Below are 23,472 nucleotides of genomic sequence, written 5' to 3'. Positions count from 1 at the left end.
GCTATTGGGGAGGCTGAGGAGGGGAAATTGCTTGAACCCCGGAGGTAGGGGTTGCAGTGAGCTGAGATCGCACCATTGCACTCCAGCCTGGGTGACACAGTGAGATTCTGTCTCTAAAAAATAAATAAGGCACAACATCTCTTCTTTGCTACTTTTAATTCAGTCTCCTGCTATTTCTTACACTTTTACAACATTTATCCTTCTTGCTGTCATTCTTTTCGCCTTTCATGTTATCCTTCATTATGCTACAGTATTTTAAAAACGCAGATGTGATTAACAGGAACCTCTAGTAACATCTCAGAGACTCCATTACTCCAAGAATAAAGCCTTTAGTGTATGATAGAGAAAGTAATTCCATGTCTGTCTCAACTTCTTGCCTAGCAGGCAGTTTCTCTTTACATACTCAGTGCATGAGGCACATCAGTCTTCTCATACATATTCACCTCTTCATGTCCTTGAACATACTGTTCTCCTTGCTTGAATACCGTTTTGTTTTGTTTTGTTTTGTTTTGTTTTTCTGAATGAGTTGCAGTTCATGCTTTGTCCTTTTCTGTACTTCTATACAACTGTAATAATCTTAACTGATTACTGAAATGTCCTGTGTAGATGCTTGTTTCCTCTCACTAGACCATGGAATTGCTTTCTTCAAAGGCATGCGCAATTTTTTAATCTTTGTAGTAAGAGTTACTTTTGTTATGGCATCTTGGGAATAATGGTTATTATAAATTACTTCTTACTAATAGTGAGTGACTACTGTGTGCCCCCTATAATCTGTGCTACATTCAGTAGCTAGAGCGATCTTTTGGAAATACAAATCCCTTCATCTCAGTTTCCTATTAAAATTTGCAAATAGTTTACCATTACACTGTTAAAATTAAGTTCATTTTTCTTAACTTGGCTCGCATGCCTGGCATGGTGTGGTCTGCATTTATTTCTGCGGTCTCCTCTCAAGCCATTCTAGTCAGGCAGTAGACCTCTGCTGCTAATATTCACACACATACACTCATTCCTGAAAACTCTTTTGTTTTGGATATCTCTTCTCATTTAAATTTCTTCCTTTTCCCCCCGGAAAGTCTTTCCTGTTTCTCCAAGATAGAGTGTTTGTTTTGCCCTTTGTATAGGCTCTCACAACATCTTTTCCAGTCAAAGGCAGATAATATTTTATAGTGGTACATTGAATGAAGGAAGAGACTGCTTATGTCTTGGTCACTTGGGTCTTCCCAGTGTCCTGTGAAGAGCTTGGTAATGTAGTTTGACATTTCATAAATATGTGAATGAAAATATGAAGAAAGTCAATCTTTCTCTGTGGTATCTTCACGCTTTCTTTCATACTGCTTCTCGAATCCTTGGAACATATTTTTTATTTGATAGATGGTCAGAAAATATTTTCATGAGCACATTGTAATCTTTTCAACCCTGTGAAGTTAAGTGATGGGGTTTTTATCAGCTGTAAAATGGAATCAGGCCCATGAGGTTGTAACTTAGCTTTTAAATGACAGCTGACAATTGACTCATGTCTTCTGATTTAAATGCTGCATTCTTCTTCCACTCCCTTTTCTGGTCCAAAAAATAACTATTTCTCTGTCTTTTCTAGGCAGTTCATGCAATTGTATATCTTTGGCAAATACTTTTTATTCTTAATCTGCTTCTGATTTAGAAACTATAATACTGAATTCATTCTAATATCATAAAAACCATTTTAGTGTTTTGTTCAAGTATCTTTTTTCCTTTAATACTGCAGAGAATTTTTTTTTTGTTGTTGTTAAAAGAGATGGAGTCTCGCTCTGTCGCCCAGGCTGGAGTGCAGTGGCGCAATCTTGGCTCATTGCAAGGTCCGCCTCCTGGGTTCACACCATTCTCCTGCCTCAGCCTCCTGAATAGCTGGGACTACAGGCACCCACCACCATGCCCAGCTAATTTTTGTATTTTTAGTAGAGACGGGATTTCACTGTGTTAGCCAGGATGGTCTCGATCTCCTCACCTCGTGATCCGCCCGCCTCAGCCTCCCAAAGTGCTGGGATTACAGGCGTGAGCCACCGCGCCCAGCCTACTGCAGAGATTTTTAATCTGTGATACATAATTGAACTTCAGGAGATTTTTAGAACCTCTAAAATTACATGTGAGACTATAGCATTTCTGGGGTAAGGGTCCATAAATATGAGCAGTTTCTCTAACAGGCATATATATATATGTGGGTTGAGAAAGGAATGAACTGTGGTTCAAAAAGTGTTTTCTAGATGATTTGAATATCAGGAGGGCTCCTACTCTTAGCTTGGTAGTGAAGGATGGGTAAGGCTAGAAAAGAGGGTGGTTGGGGGACCAAATTTAAAAAGAGGCAGTGAACTGGGGGGACATTTTAGGTATGGCACTTACTGAAGAACAACATTTAGAAGTTGCCTCGTGAATAGCTATGGTCTTCACCAAGAATACACCCATAATGCACAAGAGTCTTTGGTACTATGCTTAGGACTTTTTCAGAGGCATTTTATCTTTTTTTTCTTCTTTTTTAGTTTTAAAAACAGGCCATTTCTGCACATGAGGCAAAGTATGAAAGACATACGATGAAATGTTTCCTCCCTACCCTTGGCTTCCATCTGATTTCCTGGAGGCAATCAGTTTCTTGTGTAGCTTTCCAGAGATAAGTTATGCATATTATGCATATATTTTACTTTTTAAAATAAAATTGGCAGCATTATTCAGCTCCTTTTTAATATAATGTGAAGATTACTTGATATCAGTTTATAAAGAATTTATTTTTCAGAACTACATATTATTTTATTGTATAGATACACCATAATTTTTTAAATCATTCTCCTATTATAGCCATTTAGGTTGATTGCTTGCTTTGCCTTAGCAGCAAGTAATTTTTACCGAAGTCATTTCACACATTGACACGTAGGAATATGCATGTTGGCTATGTTACTAAAAATTAGTATTGTTGAGCTATAGTCTGTGTTACTTGTAATTTTGATAAGTATGGCCAAATTGCTTTTCATAGTTATTATATCCATTCAACTCTCATTGGCAGTGTATATGCGTAAGAATGAGAATTTCACTACCCCTGGGCAGCACAAGTACTGTCAAGTTTTATCTTGGTCAGACTGATAGGCAAAAATGGAATATTGCAGTTTTGATTTAATTTTTCTGTTAACGTATTAGGTATTGAACATCTTTCTGTTTGTATTTCCTACTTTAAGAACTTTGTTCATATTCACTCATTTTTCTTAGTGGCTGAAAACTGAACAGATCTTGTTACCTTTCATTTCTTGGGAGCCCTGCTATTAAACGTTAGAGTGTTTCTTCAGGGGTTTAAAAGAATAAACAAAATTATTTCATTCCCCTTTTCTTCTTTCCCTCTCACTCTTTCTTCCTCTTTCCCACTCATGTATGTGATTTTATGAAACCCTCCAGACATGTCTAGTATCTTCTAAATTTTCTTTCCGGTTTTTCCAATCAAATCTCTTTGACCTACTTGAGCTCCCCCTCTACTCAGGTGCATACTTGCTAGGTCATAATCCTTCTGTTTTCCCTTTGGCCCTCTTAGCCTTATCTCTCAGTAGTATTTCATATTTCTTTAATTCTGGAAAATTTATCTGCTTAATTTTGTAAAATATTTTCTTCTTTCCTAGAATGCCTTTTACCTGAAGTTGGCACCTGAACTTCTGGGCTCCATAGCTTTGCTTTTCTATTTTCTTTTTATCCATTCCTGCTGCGTTTTGTCTGTTCTTTTAGCTGTGAAAGTGGCAGTTTACTCACAGTATTTGTGGTTTTTTTGTTTTTGTTTTTGTTTTGTTTTGTTTTTGAGATGGAATGTCAGTCTGTTACCCAGGCTAGAGTGCAGTGGTGCTATCTTAGCTTACTGGAACCTCAAACTCCTGGGCTCAAGAGCTCCTCCTGCGTCAGCCTCCTGAGTGGCTGGGACTATAGGCATGGGCTGCCATGCCCAGTTAATTTTTTCATTTTTCTTTTTTTTTTTTTTTTGAGACAGAGTCTTGCTCTGTTGCCCAGGCTGGAGTGCAGTGGCAAGATCTCGGCTCACTGCAAGCTCCGCCTTCCGGGTTCACGCCATTCTCCTGCCTCAGCCTCCCAAGTAGCTGGGACTGCTTAGACACCCGCTACCATGCCCTGCTGATTTCTTGTATTTTTTAGTAGAGACAGGGTTTCACCGTGTTAGCCAGGATGGTCTCTATCTCCTGACCTCGTGATACGCCCGCCTCAGCCTCCCGAAGTGCTGGGATTACAGGCGTGAGCCACCGTGCCCGGCCCTCATGTTTTCATTTTTCTGTAGACGAGGTCTTGCTATATTGCACAGGCTCCTGGGCTCAAGCGATCTGCCTGCCTTGGCCTCCCAAAGTGTTGGGATTACAGGTGTGAGCCTCTGCACCCAGCCTTGTTCATAGTCTTTTTTTCTCTTTCTCAGTATTGCTGTCATTTGGGAAAATGTTTAGGAAAAAAGGTTTGGTTGGCCTATACGAGATTTGATCTGTACTTGTTAACAAGGAATAAGTAAATCTAGTCTTAGTTTTCAAAAATAAATCTGTTATTACAGAACAGATAATCTGATCTATATGACAAAAGGTGGAAATCTTACTCTTGTAAATTATTTTGGTGTTTTTTTTTTTTTTTTTTTTTTAAGACGGAGTCTCGCTCTGTCGCCCTGGCTGAAGTGCAGCGGCGTGATCTCAGCTCATTGCAAGCTCCGCCTCCCAGATTCACACCATTCTCCTGACTCAGCCTTCCAAGTAGCTGGGACTACAGGCACCTGCCACCATGCCTGGCTAATTTTTTGTATTTTTAGTAGAGAGGAGGTTTCACCATGTTAGCCAGGATGGTCTTGATCTCCTGACATCGTGATCCGCCTGCCTTGGCCTCCCAAAGTACTGGGATTACAGGCGTGAGCCACCGTGCCTGGCGAATTATTTTGTTCTTGTAAGTGTTGTTTAGCTCAGGAACAGTCTAAACCAGTGGTAACTTTTTTTTTCTTGTCAGAAAAAGATTTCTTATAAATTATTTAATAATTTTAATCCTGTTTCTATAGTATATTTTTAGAGTTTATTTGGGATGTATTAATGAAGTGCTGCATTGCTTCCAATGAGTACTTTTTGAGCCTTTTGTAAGAAAACATTGTAAAATAAGCCATGTGACCTGGTAGTAGTAGGTAACTTGTTCAAGTGTTTATTAATAGAAAACATACTATATGGAACATGACTATTTCAAGTTAAAGACTCTACCTTTTACTTTTATTTGCTTATTTTTTTATGTATGTTTTCTGTCTTGGCAATCTCCAGCAGTATCACTATATGTTATTGTTTCTTAATTGTTTCTTAAATTTCCCCAAATTGTGATCTTTTGCTTTAGCCTGTTTCCCGAATTTCAGATGTATATTTATCACTCTGACGCTGGAAATACAAAATGTTTTGGGCTGTAGGTGAGGCCTTTGAACAGTAGTTCTTTCCAGGGATAAAAGTGATTGATGGTATAGTGATAAAAAGCATAGGGTATATGCAGTACTTTGAGTTTATGTAGCACTGTGTAGACGATTTCTATAAATTAGAAGTAGAATTTCACTTGTTGGTCCATTCAGAAAGGAATTGAGTGCTGATTATGTTCCATACACTGTTCTTGGTGCTAGAGATATAGCAAATAATAAGACAGTAAGGGCCCATAATAATTATAGCTTGAGTGTGTGTGAATTGTGTGTGTTGAGATTTGCACCTAGACACTAAAGAAATAAGAGGATAATATGTAAGGAATATCAGATGGAGTGTGGAAGCAGATTCTTTTAGGACTATCTGAGGGCAAGATCAGTCCTAGAACCATAGTTTCCTAACTTACAGAATATCAGACATACCAGGCATAGTGGCACGTACCTGTAGGCCAGCTACTTGGGAAGCTGAGATCGAAGCATCCCTTGAGCATGGGAGTTTGAGGGTGCAGTGGGCTATGATCACACCACTGTACTGGACATGATGGCTTCCAGCACTTTGGGATGCTAAGACAGGAGGATCACTTGAGGCCAGGAGTTTGAGACCAGCCTGGGCAACACAGCAAGACCCCATCTCTATACACACACATACACACACAATATTAAATCTTAGAACATCCACAGTCATTGTCTTCAGTATTCTTTAACGGTAAATGAAATTTTGAGACCTTATAGATCTGAAAAATGTCCTTATCCTATTCTCCTTTGTTTGGCAGATAATATAATTATCATTTGAAATGTTCTCTTACAGTATGTGAGTCTCTTGAGTGGAATATTAACAAAGTAAGGTGATTTTGGCCGGGCGCGGTGGCTCAAGCCTGTAATCCCAGCACTTTGGGAGGCCGAGATGGGCGGATCACGAGGTCAGGAGATCGAGACCATCCTGGCTAACACGGTGAAACCCCGTCTCTACTAAGAAATACAAAAAATAGCCGGGCGAGGTGGCAGCGCCTGTAGTCCCAGCTACTCGGGAGGCTGAGGCTGGAGAATGGCGTGAACCCGGGAGGCGGAGCTTGCAGTGAGCTGAGATCCGGCCACTGCACTCCAGCCTGGGCTACAGAGCGAGACTCCGTCTCAAAAAAAAAAAAAAAAAAAAGGTGATTTTACATTAAGGGTTAACATGAATGAAGCCAATTTAGACAAACAGTTTCTGTAACAGACTCTGTGGCCTGTGGAAGTGACATTATTCCAGACAGACTCAAGTATCACTGAGACTAATACTATTTATTCACAAGACAGAATGATCTTAAGAAATGTCAAAGTTATCCTCAAGTGGCTGCTTCCTTCTCAGCTTTCAATATTGTGGGACTTCGGAAAACTTCAGTTGTATTTTCGGGATCCCACTCTTTTTTTTTTTTTTTTTGAGACAGAATCTCACTCTGTCGCCCAGGCTGGAGTGCAGTGGCGCGATCTCCACTCACTGCAAGCTCCGCCTCCCGGGTTCACGCCATTCTCCTGCCTCAGCCTCCCGAGTAGCCGGGACTGCAGGCGCCTGCTACCGCGCCTGGCTAATTTTTGTATTTTTAGTAGAGCGGGGTTTCACCGTGTTAGCCAGGGTGGTCTCAATCTCCTGACCTCGTGATCCGCCCGTCTCGGCCTCCCAAAGTGCTGGGATTACAGGCGTGAGCCACCGCGCCCGGCCAGGATCCCACTCTTAATATATAAAATAAGGAGGAGAGAGTGTGTGTTAGTTGAGTAATCTGAGTTGCCAGCTTAAATTTTGTATGTAGCCTTGACTATAAAGAGGGAGGATCAAGTTAGGGACTCCAAGTGCTTGGGTACGTATTGATAGAAATTGTTTCTCATATGATTAGGCACACAGTAAATAGTAGCTCCTGGTCATTAGTCAGTAGTAATCATTTTGTGAACATCAGAATACATTTTCAACTTAGTAGTGGATCTAAACTTTTGAATGTAACTAAGAATTTATCTTTGAGAAGCGTTTCTGGTGGTACATTAACTGCCACTACAGAGTGGGTCCCCAGCTTGAGGCCTATGTAATAAATTACTTTAAATGTTTGTAATGAATGCTTATGATGCCAAGATACTATGCAAAATAAACTAGGTCAAAATTGTGTTATTCTTAGTTGGACCCTCAATACATCAGTTCTAAGTACCTTTTGTGAATGAACCTGCTGTCTTTTGGAGTGCCTAGGTTTACAGATTACCTAATGCAAATATTGTTTCCAAGCTTCTTAAGATTAGCAGAATACCTTTTTTCCCTTATAGTGTGGGTAGATGGTAATAGGTGGCATTCTTACTTTTTCCTGTCTGGTAACCCCTCTAAGAGGCAGATAGAGGAGTAAGACACACAGAACTAAGAGTGCCAGCTTGCTCCTTTCTCTCTTTATTCCTGTTTCAGTATTACCCGCAGCTAAAATTGACAACTCAGTAACTTCAGATGTCCCTCATAGTAGCAGATGGGAATGTATCCCCTCTCTAGAGGCAAAAGCAGATCAAGAGAAAAGAGAGCCCAGATGTCTGTTAGCTGAGGGCAGACCTACCTAGTTTTTTCTCCCAGATTCTCTCTTGTGGGAAGGGGTGAGTGAGGATGTTAAGAATAGCCAGTAGTTCAGTAGTTCTCAACCTTCTCTGTGTATCAGAATCATCTGAGGAGCTTTTAAAAAATATGCATATCTGCCGGGCGCGGTGGCTCACGCCTGTAATCCCAGCACTTTGGGAGGCCGAGGCAGGCGGATCATGAGGTCAGGAGATCGAGACCATCCTGGCTAACACGGTGAAACCCTGTCTCTACTAAAAATACAAAAAATTAGCCTGGCGTGGTGGCGGGCGCCTGTAGTCCCAGCTACTCGGGAGGCTGAGGCAGGAGAATGGCGTGAACCCAGGATGCAGAGCTTGCAGTGAGCCGAGATTGCGCCACTGCACTCCAGCCTGGGCGACAGAGTAAGACTCTGCCTCAAAAAAAAAAAAAAAAAAAAAAAAAAAAAAAAAAAGGGCATATCTGGCACCCACTAAATCAAAGAGATTTAGATTCACTTTGTCTTGGGTGGTATTTCCATGAAAGCTTCTTGGGTGGTTTAATTGTACAACCAGGGTAGAGAATCACAGCTCTAATGAAAGTCCTTCTACATAGGAGAGGTTAAGGGGATGGAGGATGTCACCTACATTTGTACATAAATCTCAAAATGGTACTCCTTCTCAAAATAATGTTGTTAGGCACGTCCTGTGTCATCTAGCACAGAAGATAAAAGTACTCTGGGGTTAGACTGTCTGGTAGCATCATAACCTTGGGCAGGTTGCTAAGCTTTTTAAATAAGTTTTCTTTTTGGAAAATTGAGGTAATAGTACTTACCTCATAGGGTTGTTTTGAAGCTCAAATAAGATAATATATTTGAAGGGCCGGGTGCAGTGGCTCACATTTGTAATCCCAGAACTTTGGGAGGCCAAGGTGGGCAGATCATGAGGTCAGGAGTTTGAGACCAGTCTGGCCAACATGATGAAACCCCATCTCTACTAAAAGTACAAAAATTAGCCAGGCATGGTGGCACGTGCCTGTAATCCCGGTTACTGGGGAGGCTAAGAAGAATCACTTGAACCTGGGAGGCAGAGGTTGCAATGAGCTGAGATCACACCACTGCACTCCAGCCTGGGCAACAGAGACTGCCGTTCAAAAAACAAAACAAAAAGATAGTCTGGGCACGGTGGCTTACACCTGTAATCCCAGAACTTTGAGAGGCCAGATCATGAGGTCAGGAGTTTGAGACCAGCCTGGCTAACATGGTGAAACCGTGTCTCTACTAAAATACAAAAATTAGCTGGGCATGGTGGTGTGTGCCTGTAATCCCTGCTACTCAGGAGGCTGAGGCAGGAGAATTGCTTGAACCCAGGAGGCAGAGGTTGCAGTGAGCTGAGATTGTGCCACTTTACCCCAGCCTGGATGACAGAGCAAGACTCCATCTCAAAAAAAAAAAAAAAGTCTATTTGAAATGTTCAGCATGATACCTGGCACACAGTATAAGTGCATAATTAATTATAATCATCATCTTTATTACTTTGTCAGCATGCATATAGTATTGGAGGCTTAAAATTTTTTTTCATTTATATAGATTTCCCTGGATCTGTGCAGTCCACATTGATAATTTTTAATGGCAACTGAATATTACATCATGACCTTTCCTCAGTTGTGTGACGTGGCTTATTATTTTTCACAAATATTGTTAGAAGCAACAATTGTGGAGAGGAGGCCACACAGGTGTGGTTAATATTATGAGATTCCTCTGAAGGGAAGATATCACCTTATGTACCATTGAGAGTGTGTGGGCTTGTTACTGGCCCCTTAAGATGACTGGATAAGAAAGTATTGTGCCCAATAGTTACTCGATGGACTATGGAATAGTGAAGAGCTGTTAAAAAACAAAATAGGTTCTAGGCCTTAGATAACACAACAAGAAAAGGTACTTAAAAGCCTTTAAAACAGTTCACATTTCTCAGGATCAATTTTAGTACAGTGATCAAGAGGAGCAGTGAACTAATGCTTAACCTGTATATTTTTTATAACAATCACTATGTAAAAGTAGATGTTACATTGGCCATTAGTCATGTTGGTTTTGCATTTTTAGAAAAATACACTGAATAGTAGGAGTTGTCTTTACACACACAATTTTTCTGAAGTGTTTTTATATAACTGGGTAGTTACTAACCTTTTCTTTCTGTAAGTTGAGATGGCAAGTGCACATTAGAATTATGAATACTTGGCCAGGCATGGATGGTGGCTTACGCCTGTAATCCCACCACTTTGGAAGGCTGAGCAGATTGCTTGAGCCCAGGAGTTTGAGACCAGCCTGGGCAATATGATGAAACCCCATCTCTACAAAATTAGAAAAAATTAGCTGGGCATGGTGGCATCCACCTGTGGTCCCAGCTACTTGGCAGGCTGAGGTGGAAGGATTGCTTGTGCCTGGGAGGCAGAGGTTGCAGTGAGCCGAGATCATGGCAGCGTCCTTCGGCCTGGGTGACAGAGCGAGACCCTATCTCAAAAAAAAAAAAGATTGCCAGGAAGCGTATTCTTGCCCAGTCACTTAGTACACTACTTTGCTAGTGAGATCGTACAAGCTGGATAGATGTAAATATATATATTTGTGCTATATATTTTTTACTTGTTTTTAAGGGGCCAGGATATATTCTTACTTAAAGCCCAGATATAAGTTAAATTTTAGAGAATAAGTGCCAGCTTGTTCCTTTCCATTTCTTTATTGTCATGTGAAAACAATCAGTTTCAAAGCAATCACCATTTCCACCCTCACTAATAACCCTCCCTCTGGTTTATTTTTTGCAGGAGGTATATCGAATTCCAAAGAAAAGTCAAACTGAAAAGGAGAACACAAGTAGGTATTCAGAGATACTCTGTGTTGATGGCTTTACAAATATTCTTTTGTTATGTGCAGAGGTAACTGATAAGAACTTGAGTGTTTTTGTTTTTGAAACTAGAGAATATATAACTGGGCAAATGAAATATTTGGTGTAAAAGTTTGGAAACTTGTGCTTTTATTCTTAATGACGTTTTGCCGAAGGAACTGTCTCTTACACTGTTTTGTTGTCACTTCCTTGAACTCAGTATTTACTAGTTTTTTTTTCTATTCGTTTGTCCTCTAGAGCAGACATTCTTTATTTTTTTATTTAGTCTTTTTTTCTTTTATTATTGTGATTTTGATTTTTTTTTTTTCCTTCACACCAGATAGAGCAGACATTCTTAAATCTATACTTCTAGATGTCTTTGGGAGGGTCTTTACCTCAAGATGTTTATATGCAGCTGGGCAGGGTGGCTCACACCTGTAATCCTAGCACTTTGGGAAGTTGAAGCAGGTGGATTGCTTGAGCCCAAGAGTTTGAGACCAGCCTGGGCAACATGGTGATACCCTGTCTCTACAAAAAATACAAAAATATTAGCCAGGTATAGTGGCATGTTCCTGTAATCCTAATTACCAGGAGGTTGAGGTAAGAGGATCACCTGAGCCTAGGAAATTGAGGCTGCAGTGAGCCATGATCGTGCCACTGTACTCCAGCCTGAGCAACAAAGTGAGGCCCTGTCTCCAAAAGGAAAAAAGATGTTTACGTGTAAAATTCTGTATGTACACAGTTGACCCTTGAACAACACGGGATACAGATACTGACCCTGTGCAGTCAAAATTCCACATAACTTTTAACTCCCCATATTTTATATGTTGTGTGTATTGTGTACTATATTGTTAAAGTAAGCTAGATAAAAATGTTATTAAGAAAATCATAAGAGGAAATATATTTACTCTTCATTAAGTGGAAATAGATCATCATAAAGGTCTTCATCCTTATCTTCACCTTGAGCAGACTGAGGAGGAAGACGAGGGATTAGTCTTGCTGTCTTGGGTGGCACAGGCAGAAAAAAATCCACATATAAGTGGACTTTCATGCAGTTCAAACTCATGTTGTTCAAGGATTGAGTGTATTTACTTTTCTGAGGCAAGTTCAAAACTTTGATCAGATTCTCAGTCACCCCTGAAAAGGTTAGAATCATTGTTTCAGAATGGATAGCAGGGAGGCCATGGGAGTCTGGTTTCTGGACTTTACCACTTAGTTACATTTCCAACAAACGTATTTATTGATTTGTTTTTTAGAGACAGTGTCTTACTCTGTCATGCAGGCTGAAGCACGGTGACACCATCGTAGTTCTCACTGCAGCCTCGAACGCCCGGGCTCAGGCAATCCTCTTGCCTCTTGAGTAGCTGAGACTATAGGTGTGTGCCACCATGCCTGGTGTAGAGACAGAGTCTTGCTATGTTACCCAGGCTAGGCTTGAACTCCTGTCCTTAAGTGCTCCTCCTGTTTTAGCCTCCCAAAGTGCTGGGATCACAGATGTAAGCCACTATGCCCAGCCTTAAGAATTTCTTTCCTTTCCTCCAGCAAACTTACTTAGAGATTCAAGGAATGGGATCACTTATTGTGGTTATTGATTTCATGAGTACCTCCACCACTGACCCACTATAAATAGAATGAAGAAGCCAGTGTGACAATTTTTTTTTTGTCTTTTTATTTTTGGTGTGCATAACTTTTTATATAATCTTAGTCTTTTTGGTTAAAGACCTGTGAGATATCCTTTGCACCACTGTTTATCTTTCGAGTATTTTTAGTTCCACTCTCTGGTTTAGTCTCTTCATAGCTGCACATTCTACTTAAGGCTGCAAAGAACTCTTCCTATAAAAAAGAAGGCAGGACTGGGCAATAGTGGTTGGCAAAACCAGTGGCACCACTATAGGATTGATTATCAGAAGCTAGCTTTCTGGGATCACTGAGTTAAAACTATTAGTAGCAGCACAAGCAAAGCTTAAATACCTATGGGCATTTCTCCACAATATTTTGCATCCATGAGATGCAGAGGATGATCTGTAATGAACAATTATATCTTTTCAGAGAGTAGCCTCTTTTCTGCCGACCTTAGTCTCTCTTTCACATGTGGAACCCTCCATCTTAGTCTCAGGTTTCTAGAATAAGAAAATGCTTATAATATATAAGGTTTATAATTATATATATAAAATATATAATATAATTTTATATATTATATATATATATATCCATGCCTGGTTTCCACTTCTTAATGTCAAACAATTAAAGCTTAGAACCTTTAAAATTCAGAAGGATTGCCAGGCGTGGTGGCTCACGCCTGTAATCCCAGCACTTTGGGAGGCCGAGGCAGGCGGATCGATCACAAGGTCAAGAGATCGAGACCATCCTAGCTAACACAGTGAAACGCTGTCTCTACTAAAAATACAAAAAAAGAAAAAATTAGCTAGGCGTGGTGGCGGGCGCCTGTAGTCCCAGCTACTCGGGAGGCTGAGGCAGGAGAATGGCGTGAACCTGGGAAGGCGGAGCTTGCAGTGAGCTGAAATTGCGCCACTGCACTCCAGCCTGGGCGACAGAGTGAGACTCTGTCTCAAAAAAAAAAAAAAAAAGAAAAAAAATTCAGAAGGATTGTGAAACACTTCAGGAAATATGTAGTCTAACTTTACCCTCATTTTTATAATATTAGGAAATCAGCCTGAATAAATGGAATGACTTGTCTGCGTCACATATTCTAAGATGCAGAGTCAGAATATGAACTGTTGGTATGATTCCTTTTTTGTTTTATCAGGGTATAGTGAGGAAAGAGTCACATTTTAAGGAAATTTATACTAGGTAAGAATCCTGGGTTTGCAGGAGAAAACAAGATAGACATGGGTAGATCCAGATGCAACTGTATAATGGTACCTCATAAAAGGATGTAGTGCTAATACCTTGTGAGCTGGAGCAGTTAATTTAATTATACTGCATTTTCTACCAGCATGTGGTACAAATGAGTTATGTTAGCTTCTCATTGACAGATGTTCATACCTGGCTATAGATTAGTAACCATGTTGCAAATACTTGGGGTTTTGGGCCACCTCAAAGGAGAATTGTGAGAAAGGCTTATGAAACCTAACTCAGTTGCTGAGGGAGTAAAACAACCCATAGCACATTTTTATGAGATGAGAAAAAGAAAAAGCAGTAAATGTTTATTGAGACTCTTCCTTGTCCTATGAGAGAAATTCTCAATAAGAGAGCAATACTAACATACACAAAGCAACAGCATATTATGCCAGTCAACTGATACTGAAATGTTTAGTGGTGAGATTTAGTTGGTTTTTTTTCCTCCTGAGATGGAGTCTAGCTGTGTTACCCAGGCTGGAGTGCAGTGGCACCATCTTGGCTCACTGCAACCTCTGCCTCTTGGGTTCAAGCCATTCTCCTGCTCAGCCTCCTAAATAGCTAGGATTACAGGCACCTGCCACCATGCCCAGCTAATTTTTGTATTTTTAGTAGAGGTGGGGTTTTACTGTGTTGGCCAGGCTGGTCTCGAACTCCTAATCTCATGATCTGCCCGCCTTGGCCTTCCAAAGTGCTGGGATTACAAGTGTGAGCCACAGCACCCGGCCAAGATTTAGACTTCTTAAGGAGATGAGAAACTAGGAGGTGTGATCAGTGAAAAGTAGTACTTAGGACAGCTTTGGAGAGCACCGGAACGGAATTGGGTAAGTGAAAACAGTGAGATTAAGAACCATTCTAGGTAAAGAGAGACACTGTAAATTAAGAAGGTTATTAATACCATCTTTGAATAGGAAGCTGGCATCTGATTTTTTGGTTTGTTGGTTTGTTTTTCTAAGAGACAGGATCTTGCTCTGTTGCCCAGGCTGAAGTGCATGGTGTAAACAGAGTTCATTACATCCTAGAATGCCTGGGCTGAAGCAGTCTTCCTGCCTCAGCCTCTTGCAAGTAGCTGGGACTACAGGTGTGTGCCACCATGCCCAGCCTGGTATTATGTTTTTTTAAGATGTGGCTCTCTGGCTTTAGATGACTTCCAAAGTTATCACCTGAGTTTGAGATATTTTTCTTTTATAGTTATACCTTTGACTCTTGAACAACACAAGTCCACATATACAGTGGATTTTTTTGTCAACCAAATCTGCATAGAAAATATAGTATTCATAAGATATGAAACCAGCCTATAAGGAGGGGCAGCTTTTTGTATATGTGAGTTCTGTGAGGTGGGTTGTGGGACATGAGTATACACAGATTCTGGTGTGGAGGGAAGGGGGTTCCTGGAACCAGTCTCCAATTTATACCGAGAGATAACTGTAGTTCATTAAAATGTTGCTTGGTAATCCACTTTTTTAATTTTAAGAAATGGGGTCTTGCTTTGTTTGCCCAGGCTTGACTGCAGTGGTGCAATCATAGCTCACTGCTGCCTTGAATTCCTGGGCTTAAGCGATCCTCCCACCTCAGTCTCCTAAGTAGCTGGGACTACAGCCACCATGCGTACCTTTAAAAAAAAAAAAAAAAAATTAGACTTTTCTCATTGAGGTTCTTATGCTTAGGACATCGAGCTGCTTTTCTGTAGATTATAAATATGAAGAGTTATAGGGTAGTTGAAGGCTTTTACATTTTTTAACTGACAAGTAAACTGCCTTGCTAAATGTAATGGGAATATCTTGCATGCATGTGCCCACAGAACTTTTAGAAATGTTAACAGCTTAGACTCAGTCTTTGGTGGGAAAGAGACAAAAAGGGCATTTCTGAAAGAGACTTTTAGTGAATAGAGTAAACACAGACATAAGACCTTGTATCTCATTCAAATTCAGGACTGGGTATATGAGGGAGGAGTCCATAGATACATTTGTTGGATAGAAGTTTTATTATACAGTTGATATATTGTCATGATGGAGAAAAGTCCACCAAATAAACTTAAAAACAACAACAAAAACAACCTTTTCTCTTAGCAGCTGAACGAGGAAGGGATGCTGTTGGCTTCAGAGATCAAACACCTGCCCCAAAGACTCCTAATAGGTCAAGAGAGAGAGACCCAGAGAAGCAAACTCAAAATAAAGAGAAAAGGAAACGAAGAGGCTCCCTCTCACCACCACCTTCTGCCTATGAGCGGGGAACAAAAAGGCCAGATGACAGGTAAATGGCCTGTGTGAGTTTTTTTGTTTTTGTTTTTGTTTTGAGCAAGTTAAAAAGTACCCAAGTCATATACTGCTGATTTTGAACACCAAGGACTTTTGGAATTAGTATTTACATTTTGATGAGTGAGTATACAACTTTACTGGTAAATCTTAAGATAGATTCTCTGTTGACAGTAGTAGTAGCTGTGAAGATTAATAGGTTTTGGTTCTTGAATGGTTCCTATTTGATAATATTTAAATGTCATTTTGGGAGCCAAAGATTTGTTCTTTCAAGTGCAATGGGGGTTGGTAGGAGATAAGTATTCAGAGATAATGGTGATTCTTTAAAGGCCAGAACTTTGTTTTCTTGTGAGTTTTGTGCCATACTAATTAAAATGCTGATTTTTAATAAATCTAGTCAGAAGCTCTCTTGTTATGCTGGTAGAAAAACAAACTATGTAATCATTTACTGGAGGCTAGAAAACATTTATCCCAGAGAAGTTCCTTTTAAATTAAATTTGCTTTTTAAAAAATTGAGATAAAGCATTTATACACTGCAGTTGGCAGAATTTTTTAGTTTTAAACTATCTGGGTATGTAATGTGATTTTTATTTGCATTCCCCTGATTACTAAATAGATTGAACATCTTGTCATATATTTATTGTCCATTTCTTTCTTTTGCATGTAGTTAACCAGTTTTCTCAGCACCATTTATTGAAAAGTCTGTCCTTTCCCCACTATAAGTTCTTGGTGCCTTTGTTGAAGATCAGTTGGTTTGTAAATGGATGGATTTATTTTTCTTTTTCTTTTTATTTTTTTTTTGAGACGGAGTCTCACTCTGTCGCCCAGGCTGGAGTGCAGTGGCCAGATCTCAGCACACTGCAAGCTCCGCCTCCCGGGTTTACGCCATTCTCCTGCCTCAGCCTCCCGAGTAGCTGGGACTACAGGCGCCCGCCACCTCGCCCGGCTAGTTTTTTGTATTTTTTAGTAGAGACGGGGTTTCACCGTGTTAGCCAGGATGGTCTCGATCTCCTGACCTCGTGATCCGCCTGCCTCGGCCTCCCAAAGTGCTGGGATTACAGGCTTGAGCCACCGCGCCCGGAATGGATGGATTTATATCTGCATTCTCTGTTCTGTTCTGTTGATCTATGTGTCTGTTTTTATGCCAGTACCATGTTGTTTTGGTTACTATAACTTTGTATTGGCCATTTCTGTTTCCTGTTCTGTGAAGTTTTTTTTTTTTTTTTTTTTTTAATGAGACGGAGACTTGCTCTGTTGCCCAGGCTGAAGTGCAGTGGCGCGATCTTGGCTCACTGCAAGCTCTGCCTCCTGGGTTCACGCCATTCTCCTACCTCAGCCTCCCGAGTAGCTGGGACTACAGGCGCCCGCCACCATGCCCGGCTAATTTGTTGTATTTTTAGTAGAGACGGTGTTTCACTGTTTTAACCAGGATGGTCTCAATCTCCTGACCTTGTGATCCGCCCGCCTTATCCTCCCAAAGTGCTGGGATTACAGGCATGAGTCACCGCACTCGGCTGTTCTGTGAACTATCTTATATGTGTTGTTCATTCATTTAATTATTTGTCTTTTCTAGTTGTATACGTCCTTTATATTCTAAATATAGTTTTGTCTTGGTGATAATTGTTGCAAATATCTTCTCCCAGTTTTCTGCTTGTATTTTGACTCTTTTTGTACCTTTTGATAAATAGAATTTTATGATTTAGCTGAATGTATCATATATGGTATATTTTCTTTATGGTTTTTGCTTATTGTGTCTTAAGAAATCCTTCCCTACCCTTGAGGAGGAGATTTTTTTTGTATTTTAAGAGAATTAAATCCTTAATCCATATGGAATTAATTTTTGTATATATTATAAGGGAGGGATTCAGTTTTATTTTTCTCTAATACCCAGTTGTCCCAGCACCATTTACTTGAAAACCCATCCTTTTCACTTGTCTGCAGTGCTGCCTCTCTCCCACAAATTTTCATATATGGGAAGACCTTTTTCTGGGGCTCATGATGACTGTAGCTTCCATTAGGTTTTCATAGCAAAACACTACCCCTTTCTTGGTTTTCCTCTGGGAAATCTTGTCTTTTCTCAGACTTTTATTCTTCTTTAGAATCTGCTTCCTTAGAACCCTACCCACCAAAGAGATGATTCTGTAGCGACTTAACATTGATACAATTTTGGGTATGCTTATCTCTGTCTAATTAGGTCTCTTTTGAGACAGGGTCTTACTCTGTTGTCCAGGCTTGAGTGCAGTGGCATGATCATGGCTCACTGCAGCCTTGCTTTACCTGCACCAGCTCAGGCAATCCTCCCACTTCAGCCCCCATCCAGTAGGTGGGACTACAAGGAAGCGCCATGACCCCCGATTTTTTTGTTTGTTTTTTTGTAGAGACGGAATTTTGCCATTTTGCCCAGGCTGGTCTTGAATTACTGGGTCTCGAGGCTGTCAGATCACCTAAGGTCAGGTGTTGGATCACCTAAGGTCAGGAGTTCAAGACCAGTCTGGCCAACATGGTGAAACCCTGTCTCTATTAAAAATACAAAAAATTAGCCGGGCGTGGTGTCTCACGCCTGTAATCCCAGCTACTTGAGAAGCTGAGGCATGAGAGTCGCTTGAACCCAGGAGGCGGAGGTTGCAGTGAGCTGAGAACACACCATGCACTCCAGCCTGGGTGACAGAGCAAGACTGTCTGAAAAAATAAATAAAATGCATACAGTTTTGTAACCACCACCACAAGCATGATACAGAGCACTTCCATCACCTTAAAAAATTCCCGGCCAGGCATGGTGGCTCATGCCTTAATCCCAGTACTTTGGGAGGCCAAGGTGGGTGACTCATGAGGTCAGGAGTTTGAGACCAACCTGGCCAATATGGTGAAACCCCATCTCTACCAAAAATACAAAACTTACCCAGGTGTGGTGGCGCGTGCCTGTAGTCCCAGCTACTCAGGAGTCTGAGGCAGGAGAATCATTTGAACCCGAGAGGCGGAGGCTGCAGTGAGCTGAGATTACGCCGCTGCACTCCAGCCTGGGTGACAGAGCAAGACTCCATCTCAAAAAAAAAAAAAAAAAAAAATTCCTGGCCAACCGCAGTGACTTACGCCTGCAATCCCAGCACTTTGAGAGACTGAGGCAGGTGGATAACTTGAGGTCAGGAGTTCGAGACCAGCCTGACCACCATGGTGAAACCTGTCTCTACTGAGAATGCAAAAATTAGCCAGGCATGGTGATGCGCCCCTGTAATCCCAGTTACTGGGGAGATTAAGGCAGGTGAAGCACTTGAACCTGGGAGGTGGAGGTTGCAGTGAGCCGATATCACACCATTGTGCACCAGTCTGGGTGACAAGAACGAGACTCCTTCTCAGAAAAAAAAAAAAAAAAAAAAAAGGCCAGGCGCAGTGGCTTACGCCTGTAATCCCAGAATTTTGGGAGGCCAAGCGGGCAGATCACGAGGTCAGGAGATTGAGACCAACCTGGCTAACACTGTGAAACCCTGTCTCTACTAAAAATACACACACAAAAAAAAATTTTTGCTGGGCGTGGTGGTGGGCGCTTGTAGTCCCAGCTACTCAGGAGGCTGAGGCAGGAGAATGGCGTGAACCTGGGGGTGGAGCTTGCAGTGAGCAGAAATCATGTTACTGCACTCCAGCCTGGGCAACAGAGCAAGTCTGTCTCAAAAAAAAAAAAAAAAAAAAAAAAAATTCCCTTGTGCCCCTTTGTAGTCAGTCCCTTCCACATCCCTAACTGCTGGCAACCACTGATCTGCTTTCTGACCCTCTCGTTTTGTCTTCTCCATAATGTCAAAAAAGTGGTATATAGTATATAGCATTTGAATCTGCCTTCTTTCACTTGTCATATTGCATTTTAGATTCATTCATCTATGTTATTATGTGTCTCAATGGTTTTTTTTTTTTTATTGCTGAGTAGTCCATTGTATTCATGTACCATAGTTTATAAATTCATCATTTCAGAGACATTTGACTGTTGTGAATATTGTTGCTATGTACAAGTCTTATGTGAATATTCTCCGTTTTTCTTTTTGAGACGGAGTCTTGCCCTGTTGCCCAGGCTGGAGTGCAGTGGCGCGATCTCAGATCACTCCCACCTCTGCCTCCCGGGTTCAAGCGATTCTCCTGCCTCAGCCTCCTGCATAGCTGGGATTACAGGCACATGCCACCACGCCCAGCTAATTTTTGTATTTTTAGTAGAGACAGGGTTTCACCATGTTGGCCAGGCTGGTCTTGAACTCCTGACCTCAGTTGATCTGTCCGCCTCATCATGCCTGGCCTCTCGCTCATATTTGAAAGAAAGTTTTTTGGGGGAAATAGTTTCTCTCAACATTCTGACTCTATTCTTCAGTTTTCTGGCTTCCCTTAACTGGTTTTGTGAGACTTGGTCTAATTTTCATCCTTCTCTAATCTGGCTTTTCTCTTGGTCTACTTTTAAGATGTTCTCTTTGTATATGGCTTTCTACTGTATGTTTTTATGAGGATTTCTTTTTCTTTTCCTAGTTGGAATTCATTAGACTTTTGAATTTGAAGGTTACTTTTCAAGTATTTCTCTTCAAATCTGATCTCCTGCTTGACCATACTGTGGAATTTAGGGACAATAAATTGGATTGAGTATTGGATTATTTCTTGATTTATGACACTTATTCTGCTTTTTAATTTTAGAATTTGTGATTATAGCAGTGTCCCCAGCTATAAAGAATAGGTTGCTATATCTATCTATAATCTTAAAATTCTAGAAACCTAAGGAAAAAGATGAAATTATTTTCATCTCATTATCAGTTCCTTGAGATTCTGTTCTGTCTGCAAGACAAGCTGAGTAATTTTGAGTATAGTTTTAAACTACTGCCAAATAGGGTTTGGTGTGGTTAGTGGTTTAGTTATGAGTGACATAATACTTACTAGTGCTCTGATTATGTCTATGATTTAGGGAGAAACTTTTTGTGGTCCTTATTTTCTTTCTAGATATGATACACCAACTTCTAAAAAGAAAGTACGAATTAAAGACCGCAATAAACTTTCTACAGAGGAACGCCGGAAGTTGTTTGAGCAAGAGGTGGCTCAACGGGAGGCTCAGAAACAACAGCAACAGATGCAGAACCTGGGAATGACATCACCACTGCCCTATGACTCTCTTGGTTATAATGCCCCACATCATCCCTTTGCTGGTTACCCACCAGGTTATCCCATGCAGGCCTATGTGGATCCCAGCAACCCTAATGCTGGAAAGGTGCTCCTGCCCACACCCAGCATGGACCCAGTGTGTTCTCCAGCTCCTTATGATCATGCTCAGCCCATGGTGGGACATTCTACAGAACCCCTTTCTGCCCCACCACCAGTACCAGTGGTGCCACATGTGGCAGCTTCTGTGGAAGTTTCCAGTTCCCAGTATGTGGCCCAAAGTGAAGGTGTAGTACACCAAGACTCCAGCGTTGCTGTCTTGCCAGTGCCGGCCCCCGGCCCAGTTCAGGGACAGAATTACAGTGTCTGGGATTCAAACCAGCAGTCTGTCAGTGTACAGCAGCAGTACTCTCCTGCACAGTCTCAAGCAACCATATATTATCAAGGACAGACATGTCCAGCAGTCTATGGTGTGACATCACCTTATTCACAGACAACTCCACCAATTGTACAGGTAACTAATTCTGAAACTTCGCTTTTCTGCTTTATGGTCTGTTCATGGGATGTTAGTTAAATCTGGTACAGGGGAGGAAGTCCTACCATGGACTACTTGCATATGTTGATGAACTTTATATGTATTGGTTATCTGTTGTGTGAAATATTGCCAAAACTTGGCAGCTAAGACAATAGGTAAGTATTTTCTCACAGTTACCATGGGTCAGTAACTCAGAAGCAGCTTAGCAGGGTGGATCTGGCTCAGGGTTTTCCATGAAATTACAGTCAAGCCGTTAGCCATGGCTGCAATCATCTGAAGGCTGAACTAGATATAGAGGATTCACTTTCCAACTTACACCGTTGTTAGCAGGCCTCTATTTCTGCCAAGGGAGAACCCTTCATCATGGTAATATTTTTGTGTTTTCTAAAATCATGGTCAGGCCAGGCCGTGGTAGCTTACACCTGCAATCTCAGCACTTTGGGAGGCCGAGGTGGACAGATCACCTGAAGTCAGGAGTTTGAGATCAGCCAGGCCAACATGGTGAAACCCCGTCTCTACTAAAAAATACAAAAAATTAGCTGGCAATGGTGGCTCATGCCTGTAATCCCAGCTACTTGGTAGGCTGAGGCAGGAGAATCACTTGAACCCGGGAGGCAGAGGTTGCAGTGAACCAAGATAGTGTCACTGTACTCCAGTCTAGACAACAGGGCGAGATGCCATCTCAAAAAATAAATAAAATCAAGTTTTGTTTTTTTTTTTTAATTATACAAGGCAAAACTTTTTTTTTTTTTTTTTTTTTTTTGAGATGGAGTCTCCTCTGTCGCCCAGGCTGGAGTGCAGTGGCGTGATCTCCGCTCACTGCAAGCTCCACCTCCTGGGTTCATGTTATTCTCCTGCCTCAGCCTCCCGAGTAGCTGGGACTACAGGTGCCCGCCACCATGCCTGGCTAATTTTTTTGTATTTTTAGTAGAGATGGGGTTTCACCGTGTTAGCCAGGATGGTCTCCATCTCCTGACCTCGTGATCCACCCACCTCGGCCTCCCAAAAGTGTTGGGATTACAGGCGTGAGGCACTGCGCCTGGCCGGCAGAACTTTTTTTTTTATTTTTTATTTTTTTTTAAGAGATTAGGTCTTGCTCTGCCACCCAGGCTGGAGTACAGTGATGTGATCATAGCTGACTACAGCCTTAAACTCCTGGGCTCAAGTGATCTTCCCACCTCCCGAATAGCTGGGACTACACGTGTGCATCACTGTACCCTGCTAATTTTTTTTAAAGAGATGGGGTCTCACTGTGTTGCCCAGGCTGGTCTTGAACTTCTGGCCTAGAGCAGTTCTCCTACCTTGGCCCTCCCAAAGTGTTGAGATTACGGGCATGAGCCACTGCGCCTGGCCAGCAGTACATTTAAAGCTGTAGACACAAAAATGTTCAAAGCATTATCATCACCGCATTTCTGTCTCTCTCCCAGCACTCCTTGTTACCCCTTAAAAATGAAGTATTGTGGATGTTAAAGACTCCCAACAATGTTTCCGGCACATAATACGTAGTATTAAACAATAATTTTTACTTCTGTTCATGTTTTCATAATGAAGCTGTATTTAAAAATTTGTTAAAATGGCCATGACAAGGTATCCTGCTTTAATTACTAAAACCCTAACTGTATTAACTACTTTCATTTTTTATGATCCTTTAAAGCACGTTTTATATATTTTATATATTTGTCTTGACTTGAGGTTTTTTATATCACGTTTTCCTACTTAAAATGATTTTTTTTTTTAAGATAGTAAGTCAGACTTTATTTAAGAGGAGCCAGAGGGGATAAATGGGGACCACTGTGGTGGGATCTTGGAGTAGGGGAAAGAGATTTGACTCAATTCCTTAAAATGATTCGTAACCACTTTTTCAA

General features: G+C 41.1%; 1 protein-coding gene across 18 annotated transcripts in view; it reads left to right on the top strand.

Moving 5' to 3' along the window:
* SETD2 (SET domain containing 2, histone lysine methyltransferase) overlaps positions 1-23,472 on the top strand; it is a 153,442-nt gene that overhangs the window by 91,497 nt on the left and 38,473 nt on the right. For 10 of the 18 annotated variants that reach the window (XR_010584720.1, XR_012431085.1, XR_012431082.1 and 7 more), the window contains 3 exons: positions 10,782-10,830; positions 15,769-15,952; positions 20,917-21,586. Coding sequence is in view for 10 of the 18 variants with exons in the window: in XM_065539431.1 (XP_065395503.1) it covers positions 10,782-10,830; positions 15,769-15,952; positions 20,917-21,586 (903 nt within the window). In the remaining 8 variants the exon portion in view is untranslated. Of the gene's footprint in view, positions 1-10,781; positions 10,831-15,768; positions 15,953-20,916; positions 21,587-23,472 lie in introns of those variants that run through there. The other 8 variants (XR_012431083.1, XR_012431084.1, XR_012431081.1 and 5 more) reach the window with 2 other exon arrangements.

Source organism: Macaca fascicularis, chromosome 2 (genome assembly GCF_037993035.2).
Source record: "Macaca fascicularis isolate 582-1 chromosome 2, T2T-MFA8v1.1".
Lineage (NCBI taxonomy): Eukaryota > Metazoa > Chordata > Mammalia > Primates > Cercopithecidae > Macaca > Macaca fascicularis.
This window is presented reverse-complemented; position numbering and strand designations above follow the sequence as displayed.